The 20302-nt window shown below is 41.7% G+C and overlaps 2 protein-coding genes across 2 annotated transcripts in view; both read right to left on the bottom strand.

Annotated features, from left to right (window-relative positions):
* Positions 1–211: 211 nt before the first annotated feature.
* On the bottom strand, positions 212–5464 carry LOC143363800 (uncharacterized). Its single transcript, XM_076804334.1, has 4 exons — positions 4460–5464; positions 4099–4339; positions 3961–4035; positions 212–3918 (listed from the first exon to the last, which is right to left on the bottom strand). Exons 1-4 carry the CDS (start codon positions 5462–5464, stop codon positions 212–214), a joined length of 5028 nt encoding a protein of 1675 aa, XP_076660449.1.
* Positions 5465–5553: 89 nt separating this feature from the next.
* Positions 5554–20302, bottom strand: part of LOC143363801 (uncharacterized) — a 95936-nt gene continuing 81187 nt past the window's right edge. Inside the window, exon 5 of the mRNA XM_076804335.1 lies at positions 5554–5822. Coding sequence (XP_076660450.1) covers positions 5554–5822 — 269 coding nt within the window. The remainder of the gene's footprint in view (positions 5823–20302) is intronic.

Here is a 20302-nt window from a genome sequence, read left to right on the forward strand (position 1 = left end):
CGAACGTAATTATAGGATTAAGCGCTAAACGAGTAAACGATTAATATAATACGAGTAAATGCAAAAGAAAAATAAATGATAAAACGCATAAAATCCTACCGCTAATATAACTACATAAAATGAAGATTTACGTAATTATATACGAACGAATGATAACGCAAAGAATAAAGGAAGAAACGAGTAAAATTAACGCAATTGTTCATGAAATTATTCAATTGGTATCGGAAGCAATCGGAAGGGGGGCAAGCTGCTTCACATTTCGTTTATATACACCATTACTGGTTTTAACTGTGACAGCACGTATGATGTTGTCGGCGCCGGGATGGATCTCCAAGATTCTTCCAAGATTCCACTGGAGTGGAGGCAGGTGATCGTCCTTCAGGATGACAACCGTGCCTTCCTGGATGTCGTGGGATCCCTTCATCCACTTGGTCCGGGTTTGTAGTTGGTGGATGTATTCCTTGGACCACCTGGCCCAGAAGTCCTGCTTAACCTTTTGTATGTGCTGCCAATTTGACAGCCGATTGCTCGGACTTGCGGTGAAGTCAGCTTCAGGCACACTCGTTATCGCAGTACCAATAAGGAAATGGGCAGGAGTCAATGCTGCGGGGTCGTTTGGATCGGAAGAAAGAGGAGTCAATGGTCGGGAATTTAGGATTCCCTCGATTTCGGTTACGAACGTGGCAAATTGCTCATACGTGAAAAGCTGATCACCGACAACACGCCTTAAATGATGTTTGAACGACTTTACAGCTGCTTCCCAGAGTCCACCGAAGTGAGGAGACAAGGCAGGCATAAAATGCCATGAAATCTTTTTGTCAGAGACAAATCGATTGACCCTCTCATCCTCTCGTAGAACTCTGTGAAGTTCGTTCAATTCGTTGTTGGCACCTACGAAATTAGTGCCATTGTCCGAATAAATGTTACTACAAATGCCCCTCCTCGCGATGAATCTTTTCAAGGCTGCTAAAAAGGCGTCCGTAGTTAGATCGCCCACCACTTCTAAATGGACTGCCTTGGTGGAAAAACAGATAAATACGGCAACGTAAACCTTAACGCGCGTCCGATTTCGATGACGACGTTCTTTGATATAAAACGGTCCGCAAAAGTCTGTTCCAACGTTTGAAAATGGTCTGGATTCGGTAATGCGCGTGGTGGGTAAATTACCCATTAGGTAATTTGTCGTTGGTGGGCTGAATCGAAAGCATTTGATACAATTCCGGATGATTTTTCGGGTAATGTTCTTACCATCGATTGGCCAGTATTTTTGTCGAACGTTGTATAGGGTAGAAGTCAATCCAGAATGACAATTTCGAATGTGAATATCGCGGATTATCAAATCGGTTATGTGATGGCTCTTTGGCAAAAGTATTGGATGTTTTGTGTTGTATTCTAGATCAGAATATTGCAGTCGACCACCTACGCGAAGTATCCCTTGTTCATCGATGAACGGGTTTAGAGATAATAGTTTGCTCTTAGGATTCAAACCGGCCTTTGATTTAAGAGCTGCGATCTCCTCGGAAAACGCGTTTGTCTGAGTTGACTTAATTATGATTTCGTTGGCGCGTTCTAATTCTTGAATGGAAATGGATCCAGTTTTGCGATTTGTCGGACGAAATCGTAAACAATATGAAATAATTCGGCGTAGACGGTCTATGCATGAATACCGTAATAACAAATCGAATGGTTGCGCACTGGTGACTGTAAAGCATTGTATATTACGCATTTCAGGCGTTTCTGGAGGAGGCTCAAAGCAAGATGCTGGCCATAGCGATTCGTCAGTAGCGAGCCAATCTGGTCCGTTGCACCAGATTTTGCTATTTATCAAAATCCTGGGAGTTGTGCCGCGTGATAACAAATCCGCAGGATTGTCTGAAGACCGAATATGTCGCCATGCGAGTATGTTTGTTTTAGTCTGAATTTCCACAACCCGGTTGGCCACAAAGGTTTTTAATATGTTAGGCGGTTTATGCAACCAATGTAGAACTATGGTAGAGTCTGTCCACAAAATCGTCTCGTGAATTTTGTGGTTCAGACACCTCGTGATTGAATCGTATAGTGACGAAAGGAGGACAGCCCCGCAAAGCTCCAGACGAGCTAAACTGATGGTTTTTAAGGGTGCAACGCGTGATTTTGCACAAAGAAGTCGTACCCTTATATTCCCCGATACGTCAAGGGACCGAATATATATGCAAGCCCCGTACGCCCGCTCGCTTGCATCGCAGAAGCCATGCAGCTCTAATCGTTTGACTGAGGGTTGAGAGACATGTCGCTCAAACTTTAAACCTTCCAAGAGGCTGAGCTCTTCTTGATAATATGACCATTCAGTCTGGAGGCTCATGGGCAACGATTCGTCCCAATCGACCTTCAATTGCCATAACCGTTGCATTAATATCTTTGCAACGACTGTGACTGGACCGAGTAAACCTAACGGGTCAAAAATCTTCGCGATCGTTGAAAGAATCGTCCGTTTCGTATATGTATGTCGTGGCGTAACGTGAACTTGATAATTTATTGAATCGTCCTTCGGATCCCATGCAATACCTAACGTTTTTACTGTGGTGTCGCCGAAGAATTTTGGATGAATGTCTTCTTCGGAAAGTCCGGATAAGAGGTTTGGGTCGTTTGATACCCACTGCCGAATGTTTAAACCTCCTCGTTTTAATACTAGAATAATGTCGTTACGTAGTCGTAGCGTCTCGTCATAGTTATCTGTGCCGGTTAAAAGATCGTCTACGTATATGTCCTTGGAAATAACCTCGCAAGCCCTTGGGAAATGTATGAATTCCTCAGATGCCAATTGTTGTAAACATCTGATGGCTAAATATGGTGCAGAGGTTAAACCGAATGTTATTGTGTTGAGTTCGAATGTAGTAATTTCGTTTTTGTTATTTCTCCAGATAATCCTTTGAAATTGACGATCTTCAGGACGTACGAGAAATTGGCGATACATTTTTTCTATGTCACCTGATATAACATAGGTGTGCATCCGAAAGCGATTCAATAAAGTAAAAATGTCGTCCTGTATGGTCGGTCCTGTATGTAGCGAGTCATTTAAAGAAATCCCGGTTGTGGATTTAGCCGAACCATCGAATACAACTCGACATTTTGTGGTCGAGCTGGTGGGTTTGATGACGGCGTGATGAGGCAAATAATACCCGTGTGTTTCTTGGTCATTTTTTACCTGTGTCATGTGACCTAAATCAATATATTCGTCCATGATTCGATTATACTCGGTCCTGAGTTGCGAGTCGCGAGTAAGTTTACGTTCCAAAGACAAAAAGCGATTTAGAGCGTGCGTACGGGATTCGCCGATTAGCTGCTTCTTCTCATTGAACGGAAGCGCTACTATATATCGTCCAGATTTCAATCGTCTGACTGTCCGTTTGAAATGGGACTCGCATTCATTTTCTGAAGGTGAAAAATATGAGTTATGCGGTCCCTCTTCAACCTCCCAAAATTTTTTCATATCAAATTCCACATTTGTTAATAAGGTTTTGTGTGTTTCGCGAATTGATGAAACCGGTGCACTCCCCCCGATGATCCATCCGAATTGTGTCTTTTGCAGTATCAGATCGGACTGTTGTTTAGAACCAATCTCGATCTGACCTATGCTAAGACACGCCAAAGTTGTTCCGGTACCGATTAACATGTCTACATGTGACGGCCGATGAAAATGAGGATCAGCAAGTTGTATATTTGATGGGATGTGCAATTGCGATTTGTTAATTTGACGATCGGGTAACTGACTGGAAATATGTGGAATAATGAAAAAATTGAGAGTGCGATTGAATCCGTTAATGCGCGATTTGACCTTTATTCGTAGCGTTTTGTTCGTTACCGTTTTTAGCTCATTCAACACCTCGATGTTCACACTTCGTTCCTGACTGATTATATTTAATTTTTTGGCAAAAGCCTCTGTAATGAAATTCGCATTTGAACACGTGTCGAGTAACGTACGACACTCGAGAGGCCGATTGTTACAGTCGAAAGCGTGTACAATTGCGGTGGTCATGAGATCATGCGTAGAACCGTCTGTCAATAAGGAAGTGTATGGGAGCTTGTGTGAAACATCGAGATGCTGAGAAAGTCAAGAACTGCACCCGGGTTTCGGGCTGTCGGCACGTTCTTCTCTTTTTTGAAACTGTGGTCTCGAATCTTTGTGCAATCTGGTGTTGTGTGGTAAATTGCAAACTCTACATTTACTAGCATTGCACTGTTCAGCCGTGTGTCCTGGAGCTAAACAATTGAGGCAATGCTTCGCGTTTTTTACTGCTTCTATCCGTTTGTCGACATTCATTTTATCGAAGTGTTTACACTGAAATGTCTTATGATTTCCCTTTTCACAGATTGCACAAGTCGATAGCCGTGTTGTGATTGTCGCGAAGGTCTGTCGTCGATTAAATTTAGGGGACGATGGCGGAGAATATCGGGTTCGAGTTCCCTGATTTTGATGTACCCGATTAGCTGTCTGAAGCCTTGTTACGGGTCTGCTGGGAACATTTCCTTTCGGAGACTGAGGCACCGGTTCGTCCTCTCTCGATTGATGCGATGCGATATGTAGATATTTAAAAACGTCTAGTAATTTTGGCATTTCTGTGTCTGAAAGAGTATGTTCCCAGTTTTTGCGCGTGTCCCTTCCCATACGGGTTACTAAAATACTGATGAGGAGGTCATTCGCGATATCCTCCCAAGTCCGTCCTAACGCTTGAAGGGATCTGATGTGCAGTTGCATATAGTTTACCAAATCTCGGATTGCTTCCGACGAATCGTTTGACATGCTTGGGGTATCCCTCAATAAAGCCGCGTGTCGCAAAACTAATGCGCGTTTGTTATCATAAATCTCCACTAAATGATTCCACGCGATTTCGTAATTCTCGTCGCAAATAGTGAAAGCGCTGATCGCGGTTTCAGCCTTGTCTGTTAATGAGAGTTTTAAGTAATTTAATTTTTGAATGTTACTCAGTCCGGACTGAGAATGGATCATCGTCAAGAAAGCATCCTTGAAGGTGATCCATTTCTCCATTCGGCCATTGAATTTTGGTAAATCTATTTTTGGTAATTTTACATTCATCTGTGCGGCCTTCGGATATGTTTGACTTTCGTTTGTATTTTCATTATTCGATTGTTTGTCCGGAATGACTTTGAATAAAGCTTGAACTTCTAACGCGGCCGAAAGAACGTCGTCATATTGGTCGATTATTTCCTCGCGCTGTGTTTCTATTTTATCGTAGTCATTTGTCAGGAGAGCTAATTCATCCTGGTTCTGGTTAAATTTATCAAATAATGTACGTAGGCGAATGATTTTTTCATTGAGCTTTAGTTGCTCTCGTGTGGTATTTTGAAATTTCTTTACATAGTTGCTCAGTGATGTCATCTGAGCCTTGAAGTAACAACTTTTTTGGGAAATCGCGCGTATTAATTGCCTTTCGGTCTGCTCCTTTTCCGAATTTGCAGATGCCATTGTTCAAAACCGAATTCGGGATCAGGAAAATCGAGTAAATAGAAGGAAGGAAATTGGTAATTCAACAAACGAGTCTACCTTTGGCTGAATTAGTCTTCGTAGTCGTCAACGGCCGAATAGGTGCAGGAGACGTCTGGATCCGCAGTATACTGGAGGTTCCGCTTCCTGGTTGTTTTTCCTGGATGTGGTTTTCGGGTGTAGTAGCCAACACCAAACCTTTGGTTGATGTATTCGTCTCTGGTCCGTATGCTGCCAAAGACGTCTGGTCCCAAGGTGTGTTTGCAGCTTCCCGTAGAACCGATTTTTTTGCACTTGTCACAGTATGAAGCACGTGACTTAATGTCTTTTAAGTTCTTCACTAGTACCGCACTCCGAAATAGTCACTGGATCCGGCTCGAAGGACCAAAATGTTTTTTCGTGTATAAAAAATGTCTTTATTTTCAAAACTTAACACTTAACAATATGTTGCCTGCTGAATTAACGTTGGGCAACTAATTTACAGAGCCAGTGATCTGGAGCGGTACAATATTTGAGTATTTTTAAATGGGTTTCGAGACAATTCTCCGAATGATGAGATTGTTCTCTCCGAATGGTGAGATTGTTGTCTCCGAATGATGAGACAGTTCTGACTGTTCGCGAATTGAGACTGTTCTCAGAGTGTTTAGCAGTTCTCTCCGAGTAGTGAAATGGTTCTGCTTTTCTGTCCCGGGGTCCGTTCGCTGGTCACCTCGGTGGTGTCAAGAAAAGTTCCTAATTTGGGGGTAAAGTCTTTCCTATTCGCTGGTTGACTTGAGGGAGAAGAATCTTCCGGGACAGCCCTCACCGGTGGAGGAGGAAGTCTCCACCCACAAGTCAAACCAGGAAAATTGCTGTAACGAATAACAGGACCCCGGAACAGCCCGAGTAAATAGCCTAAGTGGCTCGCGAACGAATTTATGACCCCTTAGCTTGGGTCCGGTGACGAAGGCTAAGGACACGCGTACATGTGGCTCAAGAGGGGTTGCGCTCTTAGCCTGGTCGACGCTCGTGCGGGCTATAAGGCTCGCTTTGTCCGAATCCGGGACCTCCGGTACATTGCGGGTGGTACGCGGAGCGAGGGTTTCCCGGATTGACTTTATGGCCACTTTCCAATGCCATCAGCTAAAAAACCCTCGAGTGGCGCATGGCCACTCGAGCATTAGCATTCTTCTAATTTTCGAAGGACGGCTTGAAATCGGAGAAGGGCTTTATTTATGGCTTTCAGCTTTCTTACTTGTAGCTGTTGCCTCGCGACGATTTACTATATGCTGAAAAACTCGGTGGGAACGAACACTATCCTATCCTCTATCCTATCCTATGCTCTAACCTATCCTATCCTCTATCCTATCCTCTCCTCTATCCTATCCTATCCTCTATCCTATCCTATCCTCTATCCTATCGTATCCTCTATCCTATCCTATCTTCTATCCTATCCTATGCTCTATCCTATCAAATCCCCTATCCTATCCTCTATCCTATCCTTTCCTGTAACCTATCCAATCCTCTATCCTATCCTATCATCTATCCTCAAGTCTATCCTTTCCTGTATCCTATCCGATCCTCTATCCTACCCTATCCTCTATCCTATCCTATGCTCTATCCTATCCTATTGTCTATCCTATCCTATCCTCTATCCTATCCTATCCTCTATCCTATCCTATCCTCTATCCTATCGTATCCTCTATCCTATCCTATCTTCTATCCTATCCTATCCTCTATCCTATCAAATAACCTATCCTATCCTCTATCCTATCCTATCCTGTATCCTATCCAATCCTCTATCCTATCCTATCATCTATCCTCAAGTCTATCCTTACCTGTATCCTGTCCAATCCGCTATCCTATCCTATCCAATCCCCTATCCTATGCTCTATCCTATCCTACCCTCTATAATATCGTATACTCTATCCTATCCTATCCTCTATCCTATCCTATCCTCTATCCTATCCTATCCTCTATCCTATCCTATCCTCTATCCTATCCTATCCTCTATCCTATCCTGCCTCTATCCTATCCTATCCTCTATCCGATCCTATCCTCTATCCTATCCTATTCTCTATCCTATCATATCCTCTATCCTATCCTCTCCTCTATCCTATCCTATCCTCTATCCTATCCTATCCTATCCTCTATACTATCCTATCCTCTATCCTATCGTATCCTCTATCCTATCCTATCTTCTATCCTATCCTATCCTCTATCCTATCCTATCCTGTATCCTATCCAATCCTCTATCCTATCCTATCATCTATCCTCAAGTCTATCCTTTCCTGTATCCTATCCAATCCTCTATCCTACCCTATCCTCTATCCTATCCTATCGTCTATCCTATCCTATCCTATCCTCTATACTATCCTATCCTCTATCCTATCGTATCCTCTATCCTATCCTATCTTCTATCCTATCCTATCCTCTATCCTATCCTATCCTGTATCCTATCCAATCCTCTATCCTATCCTATCATCTATCCTCAAGTCTATCCTTTCCTGTATCCTATCCAATCCTCTATCCTACCCTATCCTCTATCCTATCCTATCGTCTATCCTATCCTCTATCCTATCATATCCTCTATCCTATCCTATCCGATATCCTATCCTATCCTCTATCCTATCCTATCCTCTATCCTATCCTATCCTCTATCCTATCCTATCCTCTATCCTATCCTATCCTCTATCCTATCCTATCCTCTATCCTATCCTATCCTCTATCCTATCCTATCCTCTATCCTATCCTATCCTCTATCCTATCCTATCCTCTATCCTATCCTATCCTCTATCGTATCCTATCCTCTATCCTATCCTATCCTCTATCCTATCCTATCCTCTATCCTATTCTATTCTCTATCCTATACTATCCTATATCCTATCCTATCCACTTTCGTATCCTCTATGCTATCCTATCCTCTATCCTATCCTATCCTCTATCCTATCCTATCCTCTATCCTATCCTATGCTCTATCCTATCCTGCCCCCTATCCTATCCTATTCTCTATCCTATACTATCCTATATCCTATCCAATCCACTATCGTATCCTCTATCCTATCCTATCCTCTATCCTATCCTATCCTCTATCCTATCCCGCCCCCTATCCTATCCTATTCTCTATTCTATACTATCCTATATCCTATCCAATCCACTATCGTATCCTCTATCCTATCCTATCCTCTATCCTATCCTGCCTCTATCCTATCCTATCCTCTATCCGATCCTATCCTCTATCCTATCCTATCCTCTATCCTATCCTATCCTCTATCCTATCCTATCCTCTCCTCTATCCTATCCTATCCTCTATCCTATCCAATCCCCTATCCTATACTATCCACTAACCTATCCCATCCTCTATCCTATCCTATCCACTATCCTATCCTATCCTCTATCCTATCCTATCCTCTATCCTGTCCTATCCTATCCTCTATCCTATCCTATCCTCTATCCTATCCTATCCTCTATCCTATCCTATCCTCTATCCTATCCTATCCTCTATCGTATCCTATCCTCTATCCTATCCTATCCTCTATCCTATCCTATGCTCTAAAATATCCTATCCTCTATCCTATCCTCTCCTCTATCCTATCCTATCCTCTATCCTATCCAATCCCCCATCCTATCCTCTATCCTATAATATCCTCTATCCTATCCTATCCTCTATCCTATCCAATCCCCTATCCTATACTATCCACTAACCTATCCCATCCTCTATCCTATCCTATCCACTATCCTATCCTCTATCCTATCGTATCCTCGATCCTATCTCATCCTCTATCGTATCCTATCCTCTATCCTATCCTATCCTATATCCTTTAATATTCTCTATCCTATCCCATCGCCTATTCTAACCTCTATCCTATCCTATCCTCTATCCTATCCTCGGTCCTATCCTCTATCCTATCCTATCCTAAATGCTATCCTCTATCATATCCAATCCTCTATCCTATCCTATCCCATCCTCTATCCTATCCTATCGTCTATCCTATAATATCTTCTATCCTATCCAATCCTCTATCCTATCCTCTATCCTATCCAATCCTCTACCCTATCCTCTATCCTATCCTATCCTCTATCCTATCCTATCCTCTATCCTATCCTATCCTCTATCCTATCCTATCCTCTATCCTATCCAATCCTCTATCCTATCCTCTATCCTATCCTATCCTCTATCCTATCCTATCCTCTATCCTATCCTATCCTCTATCCTATCCTATCCTCTATCCTATCCTATCCTGTATCCTATCCAATCCTCTATCCTATCCTATCATCTATCCTCAAGTCTATCCTTTCCTGTATCCTGTCCAATCCGCTATCCTATCCTATCCAATCCCCTATCCTATGCTCTATCCTATCCTACCCTCTATAATATCGTATACTCTATCCTATCCTATCCTCTATCCTATCCTATCCTCTATCCTATCCTATCCTCTATCCTATCGTATCCTCTATCCTATCCTATCTTCTATCCTATCCTATCCTCTATCCTATCAAATAACCTATCCTATCCTCTATCCTATCCTATCCTGTATCCTATCCAATCCTCTATCCTATCCTATCATCTATCCTCAAGTCTATCCTTACCTGTATCCTGTCCAATCCGCTATCCTATCCTATCCAATCCCCTATCCTATGCTCTATCCTATCCTACCCTCTATAATATCGTATACTCTATCCTATCCTATCCTCTATCCTATCCTATCCTCTATCCTATCCTATCCTCTATCCTATCCTATCCTCTATCCTATCCTATCCTCTATCCTATCCTGCCTCTATCCTATCCTATCCTCTATCCGATCCTATCCTCTATCCTATCCTATTCTCTATCCTATCATATCCTCTATCCTATCCTCTCCTCTATCCTATCCTATCCTCTATCCTATCCTATCCTATCCTCTATACTATCCTATCCTCTATCCTATCGTATCCTCTATCCTATCCTATCTTCTATCCTATCCTATCCTCTATCCTATCCTATCCTGTATCCTATCCAATCCTCTATCCTATCCTATCATCTATCCTCAAGTCTATCCTTTCCTGTATCCTATCCAATCCTCTATCCTACCCTATCCTCTATCCTATCCTATCGTCTATCCTATCCTCTATCCTATCATATCCTCTATCCTATCCTATCCGATATCCTATCCTATCCTCTATCCTATCCTATCCTCTATCCTATCCTATCCTCTATCCTATCCTATCCTCTATCCTATCCTATCCTCTATCCTATCCTATCCTCTATCCTATCCTATCCTCTATCCTATCCTATCCTCTATCCTATCCTATCCTCTATCCTATCCTATCCTCTATCCTATCCTATCCTCTATCGTATCCTATCCTCTATCCTATCCTATCCTCTATCCTATCCTATCCTCTATCCTATTCTATTCTCTATCCTATACTATCCTATATCCTATCCTATCCACTTTCGTATCCTCTATGCTATCCTATCCTCTATCCTATCCTATCCTCTATCCTATCCTATCCTCTATCCTATCCTATGCTCTATCCTATCCTGCCCCCTATCCTATCCTATTCTCTATCCTATACTATCCTATATCCTATCCAATCCACTATCGTATCCTCTATCCTATCCTATCCTCTATCCTATCCTATCCTCTATCCTATCCCGCCCCCTATCCTATCCTATTCTCTATTCTATACTATCCTATATCCTATCCAATCCACTATCGTATCCTCTATCCTATCCTATCCTCTATCCTATCCTGCCTCTATCCTATCCTATCCTCTATCCGATCCTATCCTCTATCCTATCCTATCCTCTATCCTATCCTATCCTCTATCCTATCCTATCCTCTCCTCTATCCTATCCTATCCTCTATCCTATCCAATCCCCTATCCTATACTATCCACTAACCTATCCCATCCTCTATCCTATCCTATCCACTATCCTATCCTATCCTCTATCCTATCCTATCCTCTATCCTATCCTATCCTATCCTCTATCCTATCCTATCCTCTATCCTATCCTATCCTCTATCCTATCCTATCCTCTATCCTATCCTATCCTCTATCGTATCCTATCCTCTATCCTATCCTATCCTCTATCCTATCCTATGCTCTAAAATATCCTATCCTCTATCCTATCCTCTCCTCTATCCTATCCTATCCTCTATCCTATCCAATCCCCCATCCTATCCTCTATCCTATAATATCCTCTATCCTATCCTATCCTCTATCCTATCCAATCCCCTATCCTATACTATCCACTAACCTATCCCATCCTCTATCCTATCCTATCCACTATCCTATCCTCTATCCTATCGTATCCTCGATCCTATCTCATCCTCTATCGTATCCTATCCTCTATCCTATCCTATCCTATATCCTTTAATATTCTCTATCCTATCCCATCGCCTATTCTAACCTCTATCCTATCCTATCCTCTATCCTATCCTCGGTCCTATCCTCTATCCTATCCTATCCTAAATGCTATCCTCTATCATATCCAATCCTCTATCCTATCCTATCCCATCCTCTATCCTATCCTATCGTCTATCCTATAATATCTTCTATCCTATCCAATCCTCTATCCTATCCTCTATCCTATCCAATCCTCTACCCTATCCTCTATCCTATCCTATCCTCTATCCTATCCTATCCTCTATCCTATCCTATCCTCTATCCTATCCTATCCTCTATCCTATCCAATCCTCTATCCTATCCTCTATCCTATCCTATCCTCTATCCTATCCTATCCTCTATCCTATCCTATCCTCTATCCTATCCTATCCTCTATCCTATCCTATCCTGTATCCTATCCAATCCTCTATCCTATCCTATCATCTATCCTCAAGTCTATCCTTTCCTGTATCCTGTCCAATCCGCTATCCTATCCTATCCAATCCCCTATCCTATGCTCTATCCTATCCTACCCTCTATAATATCGTATACTCTATCCTATCCTATCCTCTATCCTATCCTATCCTCTATCCTATCCTCTCCTCTATCCTATCCTATCCTCTATCCTATCCTATCCTCTATCCTATCCTATCCTCTATACTATCCTATCCTCTATCCTATCGTATCCTCTATCCTATCATATCTTCTATCCTATCCTATCCTCTATCCTATCCTATCCTGTATCCTATCCAATCCTCTATCCTATCCTATCATCTATCCTCAAGTCTATCCTTTCCTGTATCCTATCCAATCCTCTATCCTACCCTATCCTCTATCCTATCCTATCGTCTATCCTATCCTCTATCCTATCATATCCTCTATCCTATCCTATCCGATATCCTATCCTATCCTCTATCCTATCCTATCCTCTATCCTATCCTATCCTCTATCCTATCCTATCCTCTATCCTATCCTATCCTCTATCCTATCCTATCCTCTATCCTATCCTATCCTCTATCCTATCCTATCCTCTATCCTATCCTATCCTCTATCCTATCCTATCCTCTATCCTATCCTATCCTCTATCCTATCCTATCCTCTATCCTATCCTATCCTCTATCCTATTCTATTCTCTATCCTATACTATCCTATATCCTATCCTATCCACTTTCGTATCCTCTATGCTATCCTATCCTCTATCCTATCCTATCCTCTATCCTAACCTATCCTCTATCCTATCCTATGCTCTATCCTATCCTGCCCCCTATCCTATCCTATTCTCTATCCTATACTATCCTATATCCTATCCAATCCACTATCGTATCCTCTATCCTATCCTATCCTCTATCCTATCCTATCCTCTATCCTATCCCGCCCCCTATCCTATCCTATTCTCTATTCTATACTATCCTATATCCTATCCAATCCACTATCGTATCCTCTATCCTATCCTATCCTCTATCCTATCCTGCCTCTATCCTATCCTATCCTCTATCCGATCCTATCCTCTATCCTATCCTATCCTCTATCCTATCCTATCCTCTATCCTATCCTATCCTCTCCTCTATCCTATCCTATCCTCTATCCTATCCAATCCCCTATCCTATACTATCCACTAACCTATCCCATCCTCTATCCTATCCTATCCACTATCCTATCCTATCCTCTATCCTATCCTATCCTCTATCCTATCCTATCCTATCCTCTATCCTATCCTATCCTCTATCCTATCCTATCCTCTATCCTATCCTATCCTCTATCCTATCCTATGCTCTAAAATATCCTATCCTCTATCCTATCCTCTCCTCTATCCTATCCTATCCTCTATCCTATCCAATCCCCCATCCTATCCTCTATCCTATAATATCCTCTATCCTATCCTATCCTCTATCCTATCCAATCCCCTATCCTATACTATCCACTAACCTATCCCATCCTCTATCCTATCCTATCCACTATCCTATCCTCTATCCTATCGTATCCTCGATCCTATCTCATCCTCTATCGTATCCTATCCTCTATCCTATCCAATCCCCCATCCTATCCTCTATCCTATAATATCCTCTATCCTATCCTATCCTCTATCCTATCCAATCCCCTATCCTATACTATCCACTAACCTATCCCATCCTCTATCCTATCCTATCCACTATCCTATCCTCTATCCTATCGTATCCTCGATCCTATCTCATCCTCTATCGTATCCTATCCTCTATCCTATCCTATCCTATATCCTTTAATATTCTCTATCCTATCCCATCGCCTATTCTAACCTCTATCCTATCCTATCCTCTATCCTATCCTCGGTCCTATCCTCTATCCTATCCTATCCTAAATGCTATCCTCTATCATATCCAATCCTCTATCCTATCCTATCCCATCCTCTATCCTATAATATCTTCTATCCTATCCAATCCTCTATCCTATCCTCTATCCTATCCAATCCTCTATCCTATCCTCTATCCTATCCAATCCTCTATCCTATCCAATCCTCTATCCTATCCTCTATCCTATCCTATCCTGTATCCTATCCTATCCTCTATCCTATCCTATCCTCTATCCTATCCTATCCTCTATCCTATCCTATCCTCTATCCTATCCTATCCTCTATCCTATCCTATCCTCTATCCTATCCTCTATCCTCTATCCTCTATCCTATCCTATCCTCTATCCTATCCTATCCTCTATCCTATCCTATCTTCTATCTTATCCTATGCTCTATCCTATCCTATCGTCTATCCTATCCTCTATCCTATCCTATCCTCTATCCTATCCTATCCTCTATCCTATCCTATCCTCTATCCTATCCTATCCTCTATCCTATCCTATCCTCTATCCTATCCTATCCTCTATCCTATCCTATCCTCTATCCTATCCTATCCTCTATCCTATCCTATCCTCTATCCTATCCTATCCTCTATCCTATCCTATCCTCTATCCTATCCTCTATCCTCTATCCTCTATCCTCTATCCTATCCTATCCTCTATCCTATCCTATCCTCTATCCTATCCTATCTTCTATCCTATCCTATGCTATATCCTATCCTATCGTCTATCCTATCCTCTATCCTATCCTATCCTCTATCCTATCCTATCCTCTATCCTATCCCGCCCCCTATCCTATCCTATTCTCTATTCTATACTATCCTATATCCTATCCAATCCACTATCGTATCCTCTATCCTATCCTATCCTCTATCCTATCCTATCCTCTATCCTATCCTATCCTCTATCCTATCCCATCCTATATCCTATAATAACCTCTATCCTATCCAGCCTCTATCCTATCCTATCCTCTATCCTATCCTATCCTCTATCCGATCCTCTCCTCTATCCTATCATATCCTCTATCCTATCCTATCCTCTATCCTATCCTATCCTCTATCCTATCCTATCCTCTATCCTATCCTATCCTCTATCCTATCCTATCCTCTATCCTATCCCATCCTATATCCTATAATAACCTCTATCCTATCCTATCCTCTATCCTATCCAATCCCACATCCTATCCTCTATCCTATAATATCCTCTATCGTATCCTATCCTCTATCCTATCCAATCCCCTATCCTATACTATCCACTAACCTATCCCATCCTCTATCCTATCCTATCCACTATCCTATCCTCTATCCTATCGTATCCTCGATCCTATCTCATCCTCTATCGTATCCTATCCTCTATCCTATCCTATCCTATATCCTTTAATATTCTCTATCCTATCCCATCGCCTATTCTAACCTCTATCCTATCCTATCCTCTATCCTATCCTCGGTCCTATCCTCTATCCTATCCTATCCTAAATGCTATCCTCTATCATATCCAATCCTCTATCCTATCCTATCCCATCCTCTATCCTATAATATCTTCTATCCTATCCAATCCTCTATCCTATCCTCTATCCTATCCAATCCTCTATCCTATCCTCTATCCTATCCAATCCTCTATCCTATCCAATCCTCTATCCTATCCTCTATCCTATCCTATCCTGTATCCTATCCAATCCTCTATCCTATCCAATCCTCTATCCTATCCTCTATCCTATCCTATCCTGTATCCTATCCTATCCTCTATCCTATCCTATCCTCTATCCTATCCTATCCTCTATCCTATCCTATCCTCTATCCTATCCTATCCTCTATCCTATCCTATCCTCTATCCTATCCTCTATCCTCTATCCTCTATCCTATCCTCTATCCTATCCTATCCGCTATCCTATACTATCCTCTATCCTATCCTATCCTCTATCCTATCCTATCCTCTATCCTATCCTATCCTCTATCCTATCCTATCCTCTATCCTATCCTACCCTCTATCCTATCCCATCCTCTATCCTATCCTATCCTCTATCCTATCCTATCCTCTATCCTATCCTATCCTCTATCCTATCCTATCCTCTATCCTATCCTATCCTCTATCCTATCCTATCCTCTATCCTATCCTATCCTCTATCCTCTATCCAATCCTCTATCCTATCCTATCCTCTATCCTATCCTATCCAATCCCCTATCCTATGCTCTATCCTATCCTACCCTCTATAATATCGTATACTCTATCATATCCTATCCTCTTATCCTATAATATCATCTATCCTTCCTATTCTCTATCCTAAATTATTCTCTATCCTCTCCTATCCTCTATCCTCTATCCTATCCTATCCTCTATCCTATCCTATCCTCTATCCTATCCTAACCTCTATCCTATCCTATCCTCTATCCTATCCTATCCTCTATCCTATCCTATCCTCTATCCTATCCTATCCTCTATCCTATCCCTTTGCTCTATCCTATCCTATCCTCTATCCTATCCTATCCTCTATCCTATCCTATCCTGTATTCTATCCTATCCTCTATCCTATCCTATGCTCTATCCTATCCCATCCTCTATCCTATCCTCTCCTCTATCCTATCCTATCCTCTATCCTATCCTATCCTCTATCCTATCCTATCCTCTATCCTATCCTATCCTCTATCCTATCGTATCCTCTATCCTATCCTATCTTCTATCCTATCCTATCCTCTATCCTATCAAATCCCCTATCCTATCCTCTATCCTATCCTATCCTGTATCCTATCCAATCCTCTATCCTATCCTATCATCTATCCTCAAGTCTATCCTTTCCTGTATCCTGTCCAATCCGCTATCCTATCCTATCCAATCCCCTATCCTATGCTCTATCCTATAATATCATCTATCCGTTCCTATTCTCTATCCTATCCTCTATCCAATCCTCTATCCTATCCTATCCTCTATCCTATCCTATCCTCTACCCTATCCTATCCTCTATCCTATCCTATCTTCTATCCTATCCTATCCTCTATCCTATCCTATCTTCTATCCTACCCTATCATCTATCCTATCAAATCCCCTATCCTATCCTCTATCCTATCGTATCCTCTATCCTATCCTATCTTCTATCCTATCCTATCCTCTATCCTATCTTCTATCCTATCCTATCCTCTATCCTATCAAATCCCCTATCCTATCCTCTATCCAATCCTATCCTCTATCCTATCCTATCCCTTATCCTATCCTATCCTCTATTATATCCTATCCTCTATCCTATACTATCCTCTATCCTATCCTATGCTCTATCCTGTCCTATCGTCTATCCTATCCTCTATCCTATCCTCTATCCTATCGTATCCTCTATCCTATCCTATCTTCTATCCTAACCTATCCTCTACCCTATCCTCTATCCTATCCTATCCTCTATCCTATCCTCTATCCTATCCTATCATATCCTCTATCCTCTATCCTATCCTATCCTCTATCCTATCCTATCCTCTATCCTATCCCATCCTCTATCCTATCCTCTATCCTATCCTAACCTCTATCCTATCCTATCCTCTATCCTATCCTGACCCCTATCCTATCCTATTCTCTACCTATACTATCCTATATCCTATCCAATCCACTATCGTATCCTCTATCCTATCCTATCCTCTATCCTATCCTATCCTCTATCCTATCCTATCCTCTATCCTATCCCGCCCCCTATCCTATCCTATTCTCTATTCTATACTATCCTATATCCTATCCAATCCACTATCGTATCCTCTATCCTATCCTATCCTCTATCCTATCCTATCCTCTATCCTATCCCATCCTCTATCCTATCCTACCCTCTATCCTATCATATCCTCTATTCTCTATCCTATCCTATCCTCTATCCTATCCTATCCTCTATCCTATCCTCTATCCTATCCTATCCTCTATCCTATCCTATCCTGTATCCTATCCAATCCTCTATCCTATCCTATCATCTATCCTCAAGTCTATCTTTTCCTGTACGTTTCCAATCCTCTATCCTACCCTATCCTCTATCCTATCCTATGCTCTATCCTATCCTATCGTCTATCCTATCCTCTATCCTATCCTATCCTCTATCCTATCCTATCCTCTATCCTATCCTATCCTCTATCCTATCCTATCCTCTATCCTATCCTATCCTCTATCCTATCCTATCCTCTATCCTATCCTATCCTCTATCCTATCCTATCCTCTATCCTATCCTATCCTCTATCCTATCCTATCCTCTATCCTATCCTATCCTATATCCTATCCTATCCTCTATCCTATCCTATCCTCTATCCTATCCCATCCTCTATCCTATCCTACCCTCTATCCTATCATATCCTCTATTCTCTATCCTATCCTATCCTCTATCCTATCCTATCCTCTATCCTATCCTCTATCCTATCCTATCCTCTATCCTATCCTATCCTGTATCCTATCCAATCCTCTATCCTATCCTATCATCTATCCTCAAGTCTATCTTTTCCTGTACGTTTCCAATCCTCTATCCTACCCTATCCTCTATCCTATCCTATGCTCTATCCTATCCTATCGTCTATCCTATCCTCTATCCTATCCTATCCTCTATCCTATCCTATCCTCTATCCTATCCTATCCTCTATCCTATCCTATCCTCTATCCTATCCTATCCTCTATCCTATCCTATCCTCTATCCTATCCTATCCTCTATCCTATCCTATCCTCTATCCTATCCTATCCTCTATCCTATCCTATCCTCTATCCTATCCTATCCTATATCCTATCCTATCCTCTATCCTATCCTATCCTCTATCCTATCCTCTATCCTATCGTATCCTCTATCCTATCCTATCTTCTATCCTAACCTATCCTCTACCCTATCCTCTATCCTATCCTATCCTCTATCCTATCCTATCCTCTATCCTATCCTATCCTCTATCCTATCCTATCCTCTATCCTATCCTATCCTCTATCCTATCCTATCCTCTATCCTATCCTATCCTCTATCCTATCCTATCCTCTATCCTATCCTATCCTCTATCCTATCCTATCCTCTATCCTATCCTATCCTCTATCCTATCCTATCCTCTATCCTATCCTATCCTCTATCCTATCCTATCCTCTATCCTATCCTATCCTCTATCCTATCCTCTATCCTATCCTATCTTCTATCCTATCCTATAATCTATCATATCTAATCCCCTATCCTATCCTATCCTCTATCCTATCCTATCGTCTATCCTATCCTCTATCCTATCCTATCCTCTATCCTATCCTACCCTCTATCCTATCCTATCCTCTATCCTATCCTATCCTCTATCCTATCCTATCCTATCTTCTATCCTATCCTATCCTCTATCCTATCCTATCCTCTATCCTATCCTATCTTGTATCCTACCCTATCATCTACCCTATCAAATCCCCTATCCTATCCTCTATCCTATCGTATCCTCTATCCTATCCTATCTTCTATCCTAACCTATCCTCTACCCTATCCTCTATCCTATCCTATCCTCTATCCTATCCTATCCTCTATCCTATCCTATCCTCTATCCTATCATATCCTCTATCCTATCCTATCCTCTATCCTATCATATCCTCTATCCTCTATCCTATCCTATCCTCTATCCTATCCTATCCTCTATCCTATCCCATCCTCTATCCTATCCTCTATCCTATCCTAACCTCTATCCTATCCTATCCTCTATCCTATCCTGCCCCCTATCCTATCCTATTCTCTACCTATACTATCCTATATCCTATCCAATCCACTATCGTATCCTCTATCCTATCCTATCCTCTATCCTATCCTATCCTCTATCCTATCCCGCCCCCTATCCTATCCTATTCTCTATTCTATACTATCCTATATCCTATCCAATCCACTATCGTATCCTCTATCCTATCCTATCCTCTATCCTATGCTATCCTCTATCCTATCCCATCCTATGTCCTATAATAACCTCTATCCTATCCTATCCTCTATCCTATCCTATCCTCTATCCTATCCTACCCTCTATCCTATCATATCCTCTATTCTCTATCCTATCCTATCCTCTATCCTATCCTATCCTCTATCCTATCCTCTATCCTATCCTATCCTCTATCCTATCCTATCCTGTATCCTATCCAATCCTCTATCCTATCCTATCATCTATCCTCAAGTCTATCTTTTCCTGTACCTTTCCAATCCTCTAT

Source organism: Halictus rubicundus, unplaced genomic scaffold, assembly GCF_050948215.1.
Source record: "Halictus rubicundus isolate RS-2024b unplaced genomic scaffold, iyHalRubi1_principal scaffold0133, whole genome shotgun sequence".
NCBI lineage: Eukaryota > Metazoa > Arthropoda > Insecta > Hymenoptera > Halictidae > Halictus > Halictus rubicundus.

Excerpts from the sequence above, each read along its gene's own strand:
- LOC143363800 (XM_076804334.1), bottom strand. The coding sequence starts at position 5,464 with ATGGCATCTGCAAATTCGGAAAAGGAGCAGACCGAAAGGCAATTAATA. Across the intron at positions 4,036-4,098 it reads CAGCCCGAAACCCGGGTGCA|ACGGTTCTACGCATGATCTC; the intron begins GTTCTTGACTTT and ends CCTTATTGACAG. Across the intron at positions 3,919-3,960 it reads CAATCGGCCTCTCGAGTGTC|AGGCTTTTGCCAAAAAATTA; the intron begins GTACGTTACTCG and ends ATTTCATTACAG.